The sequence below is a fragment of the Mercenaria mercenaria genome, chromosome 16 (genome assembly GCF_021730395.1).
Source record: "Mercenaria mercenaria strain notata chromosome 16, MADL_Memer_1, whole genome shotgun sequence".
Classification (NCBI taxonomy): domain Eukaryota; kingdom Metazoa; phylum Mollusca; class Bivalvia; order Venerida; family Veneridae; genus Mercenaria; species Mercenaria mercenaria.
The window spans coordinates 66,713,135-66,728,013 of NC_069376.1; the positions used below are offsets into that span (position 1 = coordinate 66,713,135).

General features: G+C 33.8%; 1 protein-coding gene across 1 annotated transcript; it reads right to left on the reverse strand.

Moving 5' to 3' along the window:
- Positions 1 to 290: 290 nt before the first annotated feature.
- LOC128549372 (G-protein coupled receptor GRL101-like) lies at positions 291 to 11,427 on the reverse strand. The gene is made up of 7 exons (XM_053526000.1): positions 11,385 to 11,427; positions 10,208 to 10,342; positions 9,200 to 9,316; positions 7,939 to 8,457; positions 5,855 to 6,902; positions 4,444 to 4,973; positions 291 to 424 (listed from the first exon to the last, which is right to left on the reverse strand). The coding sequence occupies exons 1-7, from the start codon at positions 11,425 to 11,427 to the stop codon at positions 291 to 293; spliced, it is 2,526 nt and encodes an 841-aa protein (XP_053381975.1).
- Positions 11,428 to 14,879: the final 3,452 nt, after the last annotated feature.

The window sequence follows — 14,879 nt, forward strand, 5'->3', positions numbered from 1 at the left end:
ATCGACCACGGTTAATGCGAATTACTGGAACAGCCCAGTTACAAACAGTATACGACATTTCACTAAAAGATTAACGGTCAGTACAAATGAAGAAAGAAAAATATTAAACGGCATTATATTGTTCATTCAATAATTACCAAATCAATTATTCTATAAAATATTACACAACAGTTTAGTAGATATAAAGAATGTCAAAATCAGTTTTCAGTTAATTCCATGAATTTCAAATAAAATATAATTTATAGATTTGTTCCAATTTTATGATAAATCTATAAGTCGTGAAGTATGAATCATACCTGTCCTCCAATGATCGCTGTTAATGTATAAAGGATCGGGTTAAGGGCGGAGTTAACCGGCAGTATAAACACAGCTGCCCATGCGTACACATCTCCAGATATCGCATAGCCGGAAAGCGCTAATGCACCTAAAATATCGGTGAATATTTTTTTTTTAAAGAATTTTACCGTCCTTTGAAATGTCTAAATTTAACTTGACGGAAATGCCGTTCTTATGTACTTGCAGTCAAATGCTGTTTGACTGAGCAGAAGTAGTTATGTGAGTTAATTTCAAACATAACACTATACTTATGATTATGTAATAGTATTAGAGATCAATCAATGATACAAATATTAATCTTATCCCGCATTTACCTGTTCACCTGCGTGACACAAGTTAATAGCAATAAAGAAGTAAAATGTATGGTTAAAAACTTGGTGATAAGTTATTTCATTGTAATGTCAAATTTCATGGTGAATACTGAAGAGTTGTTTCTTATTTTTGTATTTGATGTGTGATATGCTACAAATAAAATTATATCTACGTTTCAGCTCAAAAAGCGGATCTGAATATGTTATTTTAGACTTAAAATATTTTCTGACGTCACAAAATAACCTAGTATTTGACAACGTTTTTGCATTAAGATAAGTTCTTCCCGCATTAATTCAGGTATAATTGGGAATTAAATATTTATCAATGACTTGATAGGTAGGACCATCTGCAAGAGCAGATACATGGAAATTAAATAAGAAGTTTCAGAAAATGTTAAATAATATGCTTGAAATGATTAAATAATGAGTTAAGTATTATATTCAATCCTAAATGTTACATATCAGCAACCAGCATTATCTTTTGAACTGTTTTTCATAATCTAAAATTTAGGTACTATCACTAGTTTATGCCCAGAGCCTTATAAGATAGCAATACAGTCAAACTTGTGCTAGCGACCACCCGTGAATAGCGACCACCTGTCGACAACGACCGGTCTCTGGTCCCCCCCCTAGAAAAATGCTCATAAAAAAAGGCCGTGAATAGCGACCACCTAGCGACCGCGACCACCGACCGGCCTAATTCATTCCCAAGAGCCATATTTGTCCCCCAATAACGACCAAGCTGGACCGTTCCGGCATGAAAATATTTGAAATCCGCATAAATTTCACGACTTTCGCATTATAGAAAACATAATAATTACTGCGTGATTGATGTTTTCAAGTTTGCACTGGCCGAATTAACACATAGAACATAAAGAAAGCAAGAACCTGTAAAAATACTTTTTATCAGCATGATAATGGCTAACTGAGAAGTGACCCTTTCCCCCGAATAAAGACCACCTGTGAACAAAGACCACTTTTGCTTGTTCCGAAGAGTGGTCTTTGTTCACAGGTTTGACTGTATCTCATGAAATAGCAACACCTGGTATACGTAATATACCATTTATACCGAAGGGATTTCCATGCTTTAGCTACATCTAATGCTTGACCGAAGCCCATGCTAGTATAGTTACACGTTACCTTCGTTCAGTTTATTGTCTAAGAAGTGATATTGCAGAGCAATTTTAACCATTCACACAATTTCGCTGATTAATCTGGAGGTTCTTAAATAAGATATAAACAAGATGAGAAAATGTAATACATTAATCCCAATTCTTATCAATTTTAGCTCACCTGAGCCAAAGGCTCATGGTAAGCTTTTGTGACCGCTCAATGTCCGTCGTGTGTCGTGCGTCCGTCAACATTTTCTAAAAAAATCTTCTTCTTAAACACCAATGGGCAGAATTACACCAAACTTCAAAGGAATGATCCTTGGGTAGTCCCCTTTCAAAATTGTTCAAAGAATTAATTTCAATGCAGAAATATGGTTGCCATTGCAACCAAAAGGAAAAACTTTGAAAATCGTCTTGTCCAAAACTGCATGGCGTAGAGCCTTGATATTTGGCATGTAACATCATCTTATGGTCCTCTATCAAGATTGTTCATATTGTATCCCTGGGGTGAAAAAAGGCCCCAACCCGGGGGTCACAAGTTTTACATAGACTTGTATAGTAAAACAACTTTAAAAATCTTCTTGTCTAAAACCACAAGACCTAGGCCTTTGATATTTTGTATGTAGCATTGCCTTGTGGTCCGCTACCAAAAGTGTTCAAATTATTCCCCTGGGGTGAAAAGAGGCCCCGCCCTGGGGGTCACTTGTTATAATTATGAGTTACATAGGAAACAACACTTCAAAAATTATCAGGTGATATTTCCTAGACTGTTTAATTATAATTACCAGATGACCCCAAGTGATTAGGGATCACTTGACTGTGACTTTGATCTACTGACCTACTTTCTTGTTTTTTTTTAAGATACAGCCTTGAAATTTGGATGACATATACAGTTTTGCACACCGATCTTAAAACTGACTTTCAATTACCATGAATGTGAACTACTGACCTACCTTCTAATACTTTAGCATCAGTTTGCTATTTGAAACTTGTGGCTCATATTACTCAGGTGAGCGATCCAGGGTAATCATGACCCTCTTTTTCTCAAATAAGTTTCAGAATGACATTTGTAACTTCTTTTTAGATTATACAATTATAACAAAAAGAAATATGTTTACGGATTGATACTCAATAATATGTTAATCTTGGTTCAAAGGTTAATCTCTCTTTCCCCTCTACCCATTTTTTGATCTCTTTCAGACAACTACGATGTTCTCTGTTATGGATATATGAAGCAACCCATCTTCCATAACTCTCCATATCTGCTTCAATTTGTGGCGGGTCTACTTTAGGAATGTGTGGTTCCGACTGAGTTTGCTACTACATGCATCCAGGAAATAAAGCTTTACCTTTCAATAGTTTACATTTAGTTGTTTATATTTACTGGAATGCCTTCATTGAAAACGTTTGAATTCCAAAACAAGAAATGCGTTAGAAAGAATTTAAAATATACACCTGGATTTAAGCGTACAATACATTTCACTTTATTTATATACTATTCTTAACCTATTTTCCTCTTTAAATCACTGACTTGCATTTGCAACACGTTTCCTCACTATATATATTTTCTTTAAGAAGACAAATTATTTTCTGTATTGGAAGAAAAATGGTACATTGTACCAAACGTCAACTTAACTTAATTAGTCTAGGTGACCAAGACAACTTCGGTACCAAAGCTCAAACTACCTATTTATAAAGCGTAAGAACCCAATAATTTGCCTCTAATTGAACACAAAAGTAATCCTCAGCCCTATGCCAAAATTGAGTAAAAAGCATTCATTAAATAACAAAATATGAAATAGCTAATACATGTAAAATCTAATAGAATCACCTTGAAAAATAATGCATTCTTTGCCATTTTTACAGAAGAGTTTTGCGATTACGTTCTTGTAAAATGCTTTGAAACCTCTCCTCGGTTCAATATTTGCTTTAAATTTGTTACGCCTCAAAGGTCTTTGTTTTTGATAACTTGTGTTTAAAACTGTACAGAACAAGTAGATCACAGGTTGCTCTGTTTTGGAAGTATACATTTTACTCAGGTGTCCTCTACTTATAGAACTGTATCATACATATTAATGAAAGTAGTCCGGCAGCATACATTACGGAATCTAAATTGTATAATACGGAATTGTCTTTCTGCCTGGTCATTTTTAATTGTGAAATACAAGCCATTTTTTGGCAGAATTTATATAGGCATATTATAAAATTGTTTTCTGATATGGGTATATAAGGAACTTTCCAAAGCTATCGACTGTAGTAACATTTCTGTCAGAGGGTAACTTGATTTTTTATGATAAAGTCCAGTTTAAAAATATGTCCAAAACTTCAGTTGCCTTATGGGTCTAAATATAAATAAAATGTTTTCATCCGATTACATTATTAGGTGCTTTTAATACATACATATTTTTCTAAGTTTCTGAACAAAGCCCGTTATTGACTGAATACCTTCAAGATAGTTTAGAGACTATCTCTCATACGCGAACGATTTTGCATAACATGATCGTAAAATTTGCTGATCGTTAGACTGGAAGTGGTTTTCTCTTGAGCATTTCTCATTAGTGTAGGTCACAGTTATTTTTTGGTTGATGGAATCAATTTGATTTACATATAGGATCAATTAAAATGTCATTAATATATATTAAAATGTGAAAATGTTAAAAAAGTAAAACATGTTAAAATCTCACCCATTACTCCAATTGGAAACCAACACATGAAATCGGTTGCAACCACGAGGAGTAGATTTCTGGCAACTTTCAAATCTCTTTTTCGTGAAGTTTGAGCTGTCTTAGCCATTCCACTAGACTTCTGAATTTCGTAAAATATTGACCACTGACCAACTGCCACCAGGAGGAACGTGATGAAATTCAATACTACAAAAATCAAAATAGAGTAGACCCAGCCTGGAGGACGCTCCCTTGTCAATGGTAAAGCAATGCATACGCCAGATCTCGAATAGAACTTGTTTTGGAAGTATCCTTCATACACAACTGGTAAAATTGCGATGAAGCTTGAGAAAACCCATGCAATTATTACACAGATAACTGAATTCTTTGTGGTGAAAAATTTAGTGCCAAATGGATATTTGATAACTAATAGCCTGTCTAATGTTATCAAACACAAAAAGAACACACTGGACTCTGACGATATTGTGGATAAAACACCAGCAAGATTACACAGAAAGCTTCCGCGCCAGTAGTCATCTACGTAAATGTACCTGAAACGACATATCTTATACATTTATATAGTTTCATGTCATGTTATGTCAGTATTATTAGACAAGTACACTTTAATTTTATTGTCAATAGAACTCTCTCAAGATTTGCGTTTTAGTTTCGCGTATAAACTGTCGTTTTATTTTACCGATTATTTTAGATAGAGGAAACTGTACAAAGTTTGCACGATTATGTTATGCAGATAAACTCATAATCTTTTGAGTTAGTCATATATTTGAAAATGGTAGATTTACATAGATCTGTTACAAATTGAAAGTTTTCCATATCGTAATGTAAAAGATGACTGCATTGCCGCCAGATATAGATACACAGATAGCAAAATACTTCATTCACTGTTAAACAATAGTCCTTGATGAAAGAGAACTTGAAAATAGTACAACTAGAGGTTTTCAGTTTTAGTCTATTTACGAAATAATATATCCCAAACAGTGATTTGTCATTGAATAAAATCAGTGTTTGGAATCATATCATGAGGGCGCAGCTCGAGTGATATAATAATACGCATCTAAACGACAAACAATAATTTTATTCATGAGTAAATCACTGTTTGAGATATGATTATCATTTGATTCTAGTACGTTATCAAGAATTATTATAACGTCCGTGACGACTATCCATCAATTATGTGCCTGATTTCTGTTGATTTCTTTTCAAGCGCGCCGTTATGCCGTCTAACGCTATGACGTAATAATTGTGACGTCAAAAAATGAATTGTTGAATAATAACACACAGTTTTCAGCCTTCTTTGTTTAATAGGAAAACAAATCGGGTCGTATTAGAATTGGTTGTAAAAGTTAGTACCATTTGCGAAAAGAAAACAACAGCAAATATACATCTAAAGTAAGGTAGTTATATAAAATACCTTTTCCTGAAAGCAGCATCAGCTATCGCTATCATCAAGAGATAAACTCCCATAAGAAAATCAGCTGCAGCCAGATTCGTTACAAATATACCATATCCAAGTGTCAGCCTCTTCCTGTCTACCTTTAGCCTGTATATTAAAGACAGGCAATTTCCAATCAGAGACAAAACGCCAATCAGCCAGAGCAGAAACTGAAGTGCCGAATGACGCATTAGGTCTTCGCAGGAGGAAAATTCGTCTTGTGTTGGGAAACAATTATTTTCATCAAGATAGTTTGGTCGGATACAGCAAAACTTGAAAGAAGGTGTTTTAAGTACTTTCAAATCAGCTACTCCAGTAAATGTTTTCTTGTTAAGATTGGTTATTGTATTTCCTTCAAAATTTATGAAATTTACCGACAAATTACTGAAGGAAAAAGCTTCTATATCTTCTAGTTTGTTATGAGACAAATCAATGCTTTTCAACTTTAAACCAGCAAAAGTATATGCCGAGAGCTTTGTTAGGAGTAAGTTTGCTAGATTCAAATCACGGATAAGAAATAGGTTACGAAAGGCGTACGGATGTACTGTAGACAAAAAATGGTTTCCGTGGATATGCAACACTCTAAGTTTCGTCAAACTGCTAAACACGCGATCTGGTAATGTTGTTATTATGTTATAACTTACATCTAATAACTGAAGGTTTCTTAATCTATTGAAAGCATTACGAGATAAGTCCTTTATGTCACACTTAGATAGATTTAAAATTGACAAAAATATGAAATCTAGCACAGGATGTTGTAAAACACTGTTTAGCCTGTTATTTAAACTAAGATCCAAATTCCTGGCAGTGTTTGGTATGTTTTTGATCCCCGACAACCTAAAGTCGGTAGCGCTGCAGTTAGCATAATACCCGAGACATGAACACAAGTACGGGCAGCGAAAGTCGCATAATGATTCGTCATCACCATGGATGCAATGTCTGTAGCCGTCACAGACCTGTCCGTGTGGTATACAAATTTTACTTGAAGCACATTTATACATTCCGTGACAGTTTGCCTTTGCGTTAACTGCAATGAAGATGTATGTGGTTTGAAAACTTCAGGAAACTTTTAATTTGTGAATGCTTTCAATTGCTTACATATGTTTTTTTTAAAGATTTAATGCGACTTTATTCCTTTAACAAAAAACAAACATATAATGGAATAATTTCATATTACAGGGAAGTAATTAATACTTTACATAAGAAACGCAAAACAAGAAGAGGGAAATAACTTTATGAACCAACTAAAAAAAATTTCAACATGTATGCCAGTTACTTTGACCTTTGAGGGAGAAATCTTAGTATTGAACATGACATATTGTTTGTATTGGTAAATAATCATGCCATGTTATTTGAATTTATATCAATTTACAACACAAGGTACAGACCTGTCAAAAGCTACCAAAAAAAACCCCCAAAAACAACAAAAACTGATTATGTTTCGCCACTCATTTATTTGTTATAGTGACTGTTTGTAAAGTTATCAATAAATATCAATACAATGTAACGTTATTGAAAAACAAAATATTGACCCATTGTCTTTGACTTCTAATTGTTACCTCCTTTAGTTTGCAGACAGGGGCCTTGGTCATGAAGAGGACGCGTTTTCCAATTTTGTAGAATATATGTACAAAATCCCATAATGAGTGGTAAAATTATGAACCGAGTGAACCATATCATTTCAATATTTAAGCTCCAAGTGTGACATTGACCATGGCTCTGTGGTTATTGGTCTTGCGTGCGACATGTTGTTTCATTATGAGGAACATTTCTGCAAATGTATTTCAAATCCCGACATGAAATACAGAAGTACGCAGCCCATTTCTGTGTCTCCCTTTTTGCTTCGAAAAATGCAGGGACAAAAACATAAAACACAGAGAGTTCGCACACTGTGATCGCATGATTGCAATGTTATTTTCGTTAAATATACACAATCATTTACAACAGTTTTTCTAGCCAGTGCTATTCAAGCACTTTGAAATATCAGCACGAAATTGATACTTACTACATTATTCAGGAAAGGGAGGCTGAATAGTTTACAGTAAATTGAAACATATAGATACCTTTACATAGAGCACTAAAATACTCCGCCCCGACAGCAGTTAATGTTTTCCACCTTCTAACACGTACAGGTGTAATTTTTGGAACAGCAATTTGATTATCAAATGTAGTATTTAAGTCTTGGGTAACACTGTAAAGAAAAACATCTCCAACTAGATCGTCCAGGTTTGCAAACATCTCATCAGCGACTTCTTTAGATGCTGGACTGTTTTGAATATATATCAATCCTTTTGTTCCATTCATTGTGAATTTTACAGACTTGAGAAAATCCCTTGACATTACCTTGAAATTACATTTGGGGAACCGTGTTACGTCACCTCTTTGATCAATTTGCCTGTCTGTAACATGTATTCGAGTAGAATCAATGCCAAATGACTTCAAAGGTTTTGATGATTCAAACTGCAATATTCTGACGATACTTGTTGGAGTATAAAACTGTCTGGAAAACTGACTAATGAATGATTCTTCCGCAGTTCCTTTTTCATACATAATAAGTGTCTCACTTTGTGACGCATCACATCCTAAAGAAGAAGAATCTCAACTATGAAGCTCGATGAAAACGTACACAAATTAACTCATAGTTAGTTCTAAATCTCTAAAAAAGAAATGTCCGATGCAGTTAAGACTATTTTTAAACCATGAAAGTTCAGTATTTTGCCTGTATACTGAATTCCAAAATAACAGAAAGCCCGCCATTAAGACTAGCGTCTTTGTTGACTTGCAATGCAATTTGTAAGACCGTCTTGGCTACTTTATTAACACTTTTACTTGGTATATTTACTATACAATTCAAACTGCGATGTTGTAATGTCACATATAACACATTTTAACATGCCTAGATTAAGAATATCTTGCAACAGCTTATGGCATATACATGTATGTACGTCTATGATATTTTTGGGATTTAAATTACAAAATGAGGGTGGATATTACAAACTTAAGGCCCGTACAAAATAGAAAAAGCGGAAAGTTCACAGGTCGCTCAACTCGACAAAAACGAAAATGTTGCAGGCTCGGTTTGATTGAGCCTGTTCATGGACGGTAGTGGAAATGCATGCTACCGTCCACGCCCAAAAACTTCCTTTTCGAAAAATGGTGTATATTAATTCATAATAATATGGTGACACACTTATGTCCCGACTTCTATCCATACGTCATTTTTTTTTGTGTGGAGAAATCCAATTCCAAAATAGAACAACGAACAGAGTAATTAGTATTTGGCGTCAACCAGCTGTAAGGACCCTAAAGAAATATCTACTTTACCGCAGTTTTCTTCATCATGTCCTCTTTCACAATGCATATTTCCATCGCATACAAAACGCACCGGCAAACAGTAACTACCTGGGCATTTTACAGTTTCATTTGGACACGTAAAGTTTTCTGAAATGTACAATTAATGCATTATGCATGTAATAAATGACTGCAGGAAAGTACGACCCCATTTTAAAAAGAAATTATGTTATGATTTAAATTATTGAAATACAATGGTTCATTATATATGATAATTCTATGCTAAGATTATCAAATATCACATGAGTGATTGTGTGGTTTAGAACGTGAAAAAGAATATAAATTAATCATCGAAGGAAGGTGGATGCATAAATATTATGAAAGACTCTGATGAATCGCTATCTTCTGCACACGAATTGCTCACGATGAACTTATAGATTGTTTGATGTGTTTGTCGGGCGAGTTTCCGTCACTCATCTTCATTCCATGTGTCCATCGTCTTTTCTGAAGCCACTATTTCTTTAAGTCTATATCCCCCTAAATCACTACGCATATTTCAACCAGACTACACAGGGGAGTTCCTGTAGTAGTACCCTTACATTTTCCTTCGAATCAAGCAGAATTCTTATTGTCACAAGAATCTTAAAGAAAAATATATACAAAAAACTCCTACAAAAGTATTCAATCCAAATGTGAATGTCAGGTGAGATATCTTATGCCATCATGGCCATCTTTTGTTGTAAAATACCAATACCTTTTCATATTGAAAAAAGAATTTAATAGACAAAATGCTATTAATATAGATCTATTGCAAAAAATAAACTAGCATGTAGGGGATTTAAATCTATTTTTATCAGATTTATACTTTGTATTCTTCAATTCAAGTCATCTTTAAAACTTGAATATATATTGCGCAGAAGAATTATTTTATGTTCGCCGAAATTAATTTTCGGCAGATGAATAACCGCTCTTGATTTCATAAAAAAAGACATGATATTATTTTTGATAACTATCAGTAGTCAAATGACGAGTTGAATATACCACAGTTAGTAAGATGACTTCCATCACGACATCCCAGAGGAAAGCCCGCATTGTCAATATCAAATACACATGTCTGCTTAGCAGGAATAATCTGTCCGTTCTCAGCACATGAAAGCTCGTCTGATGCTTTACCAACTGTGTAAAGTAAATATAAAATTTAATGTCTTTTAAAAGTGAGTGAGGTACATAAGGTACTATTCAAGATATCATTAAAACGCGCGAAATGCATATAACATTGATACAAGTGGCAAATATGTAATGCTATTACTCGAGAAGCTAGTTTAAATAATATTCAATAGAATAATCTGTCTTTCGTTTTTTGGAAACTGTTTTGGTCTATTCTCTTTTGGGAGACGAGTTTCAATACATTTCTTCGGGCCATAGAAGACTGCCCGATTTCTAAAGCATGATATAGTGATCTCACTATAAATTGGGGTTTTTATTACGTTAGGCAAGTTTACCGATTACTATCTAAGATCAACCTTTATCTTTAATAATTCTTCAAACCTGTTCATGATAAATTATACACTGTGTAATAACATAATATACAGCAGGAAGATAAGAATTTGTACTGAACATAATCCATTATATACAAAAATTATCTGAATTGTGTAAATTTCTAATAAACAAATCCACATTTATGTATTGTCCCTTTAGTAATTCTCTATGAAAGTCAGGGTTGTAAAACTGCATAATTATCATTCAAATCGCGGTTCTCTTAGTCACACAATGTTTCTTACTCTGTCTCTGTCTGTTTATCTGCCTGTCTGTCTGTCTGTCTCTCTTGTTAAGAAAGCAAAATAATGGAAAATGTGTCTAACAACTTTGACGAGATAAATGGGTTTTTACACAGAACAAAATATGTCTATAATTTTATAGTAAGAAGATTGCAGCATAAGATTGAATGAATGAAAAAAATATGTTTACTCATTTAAACCTTACCAGGGCCTACGTACGAAAGAAAGAACGAAAGGACTAAAAACGTTATTTCAAACTTGCACGACAGCATGACGTACGGACGTACAAACACAAAGAAACGCTGTCATACAATTAGTATGTGTGGTCATTTAGGAATAGGACAATTTGTGCAACATTCTGATCGCACTTTACATCTTAATTTTTTAAGGGAGATAATCATAAAACATGTAACTTTAGATTGAACATAATTATATTTTACCATTTATTCTCTCGCTACATGTAGCAGGTCCCATCTGAGTCATGCCTTGACAGGGTAAAACAAGACAGGTAGGATAAACTAGCCTTTGTTGCGATGTATGATGTAACGCATAGACTAAGAAATCGTCAGAACGATCAGAATAGTGGGTGATGGACCTGTTTCCTACCATTCTATCAGGACAGGATTCCTGATCAACTGATCTGTTTTGCAATTTTCCAGATCGTCTAGAGGATAAATCATAAGATTAGTGTGTAAGTATATGCTTTCTACATTGTATACATATCCAAATTTTATTTTTACTTTAACGTCATTAATAAAGGGAGGCGATGTTGCTCTGCTTGTAATTTGATAGCGTTGAGCAAATATCTTCATCATTTGAAAAATGGCAGCCATTATGATTTTAACTTGCAGGTGATATTCAAAACTTCATCTATCAGGTACTTAGTTGTGTTAAATTGTTTTGCATTTAGTTACATGTTCGATAATACCGAAACAAAACAGCATAATAACAATATATTCAAAATTTACACAAACGAATTGCCACCTGAATATACCAGACAAGTTACGGAGAAGAGACTAGTACTAGCCCGCTAACCCCATGAAGTTAGTTTCAACACATCTTAATGTAGAAGCTCTAACTGCAATAAATTCTTACCTGGGTTAACAATTTTACATGTATTGAAATTTATATCTGTTATCATATATCATAAATAAGCAATAATTGTTAATAAAAAGTATTATAACTTAATGGAACCTTAGAAATTATACATTTTCTCTTTGAAAACTTATTTTGATCAGAAGGACACAATAAGCTCCCAGAGATATGTTTTTCAAAAGGTACAGCAAAATAATTATTTATAACAGTAAATTTTCAAATATATAAGATCACTTTATCAGAATATTAGAAATAAACAGTTTTTTTTACGAACAAAACATGAAATTTTCGGGAAATATCACGTGTTTTTCCTCGGGGACGTTTCATGATTATTTTTTTTTAACTTAGCTATTTTTCCTCCCGTAAGAAACAAAATTGTTTTGAAAAAAAAATTACAATTTAGTATACAAACGGAATTTTGAAACATGTAAAAATAAAAAAAAAGAAAAAGAACTTACTTTGCACTAAAAAAATCCGGCCATTAAGTATTCAGTTATAAATTCCTTTAATCATTATTCCATTTATCCTTAAATCCTTCCAATCGATATCTAGTTCAATGCACACTTTTCAAAGTCAGAAGTTTTACACAGAAAACCCATCATCCGAAAATTCATCCAGTCAATCTGCGGAGGTGTTTTGAAGAATTTCAGGCAAATAACTGAAGTATGCATTTGAAACAATATCTTTAATCACAGTATTTTTCAAATGCATAATCCAGGAAGAACCTGTAAGATACAAAGTCTTCAACTGCTTAAGCCTTCTTGGAATATAGCCTTTTACACATTGAACAAGCTTGCCATGTTACAAAAACTTTTCAAACGCTAAATTCCAATTATTTGAATACAATATATGACGTCACTAAATATCTCGAGCGATCCATTGCATAGGCGGCACAATATGTACGTTCTCTTACGCGTATCTACCCCAACGACAATACGTTTAGTAAATATTGAAGCTAACAGAGTCTTGAATTTAAAGAGGGTGAAGTAAATTAGTTGTCGACTGTGTCAGTCTGTTTACGTGGATAAGAGTAAAGTCAAAGACGGGAATTGTTAAGTTTACTTTAAGTTTGAGCCAAGACCTAAATCTATGAAAAAAGTTAATGTGTTAGATTCTACCTTTTTAACATACCGACACTGCTAATATAAAAGAAAACATGTAAAAAGGGATTTTTCTGTCGCCGACAAAAACAAACACCTTTCACTTTACCCGTTATGGAAGGTGCGGTATATTTATAAATTTGAAATTTCGACTTCCTACCTGTAAAGTATAAATGATTATTAGTTAGAGTACCCAAAATTATTGAGGACTGCCGAAGAAAAGATCATCAAAGGATATACATTGGCTCACATTCAATTCATGTTTACACCGACTAACGTAATACCATTGGTCAGATAAATGCCATACAAAAAGGTCAAGAATTATACATACTGTTCTGGATTAATAGTTGTATCTCACAAACATTTAACTATTTGAAAAATATAAACATTTTATAAACATGTAGGGGGCTTCTCGGCCATGTGGTTGAAGCTGTTAGCTTCGAATCACTTGCCCTTAAACGCCGAAAGAATTCTTTCATGATGTTTAAACGTGTCCCACCCTGCAACGGCCGAGCACGAGAGAATACGCGAAGATAGAATTATGTTTTTTTTAAAGAATAAAGGCGATTATTAATTTGATTGACGCAGTGCACAGGCACGAGTATCGGACATGGGACAAAATATATGACCAGACTGAGTCCAAAATGAAAAATATGAAGTGAAATATGAGTCCCCTTCAAAAGAGACATATGTCTACAGTAGACATGTATCGTTTGAAGGGGGCTCATTTTTTACTGCACAGTTTTAGTTTTCGACTCATTTAGGATGAAAAACAAGGGGTTTTATCAGTTTGGTCATATTTTATGTCCCAGGTCCGATACTCGTGTCTGTGGTCTGACGTAGTCCCTTATATAGGCCGTTGTCTCAAATTTAAAAAAATGTACATTTTAAATCATTAATTGGTTTTAGGAATAATGTTTTACATAGATCGATCGGTCACTGAAAATAGCGAGGACATAGGTAATAGAAAGCACCAGTCAATAGGGCCTGCACAAACAGGTATTCTTGATAAAAACAACATTTTAACAGACTGTTATCATCCAAACCTTATTTATACGATTGTAAACAACAGTAACGGTTACCATTAATTGAAATGAGTTAAATGGGTTGCGTGCAACTCTGCTCCCCAAGCCTCTAATATGAAATCTATTGCTGAAACAATGATACGCACTTGACTTGAGACATGTATTTATTTTACGTCAATGCTATTGAGTAAGTACAAAAAATTTTCAGAAAAAACGTTGAAAACCTGAAAGTAAATAACAGCTAAATTTGAAATAAAATGTTAATTCAGTGCCTTCCGTACCAGTAAATCCTGTAAGTTTGTTTTATTTTCCATGTACTTTATTCAACAATAAATATATCAGACGTCGCCAACTGTAATCAAACCCCCAAATAACGTCTGTAAAAAAATGAAAAAGGTGCCTAGAGATATTAACCCTCCGGTATTAACGATGCCATTTTGACAATTTTACATACAGTATAAATAAATTATCTAAGGTCCAAAATTAGGTGGGACAGATTGATTTTTGAAATTTGATTAAACTCTGATTTTTCATAACTTCAGAATATACCTAGAAAATTCAGCAAATAAAAAGGATAGGGTCGTGTGCTTGATTTTTGCTAGACTGATTTGAAAAATGTGGACCTCTAGCAATATTTCATAATGGGAGTCTATGGAAAAACCATTACTTTCATAACATTTTCCCGAATAGAAAATTTTCTATAATGTAGATTTTG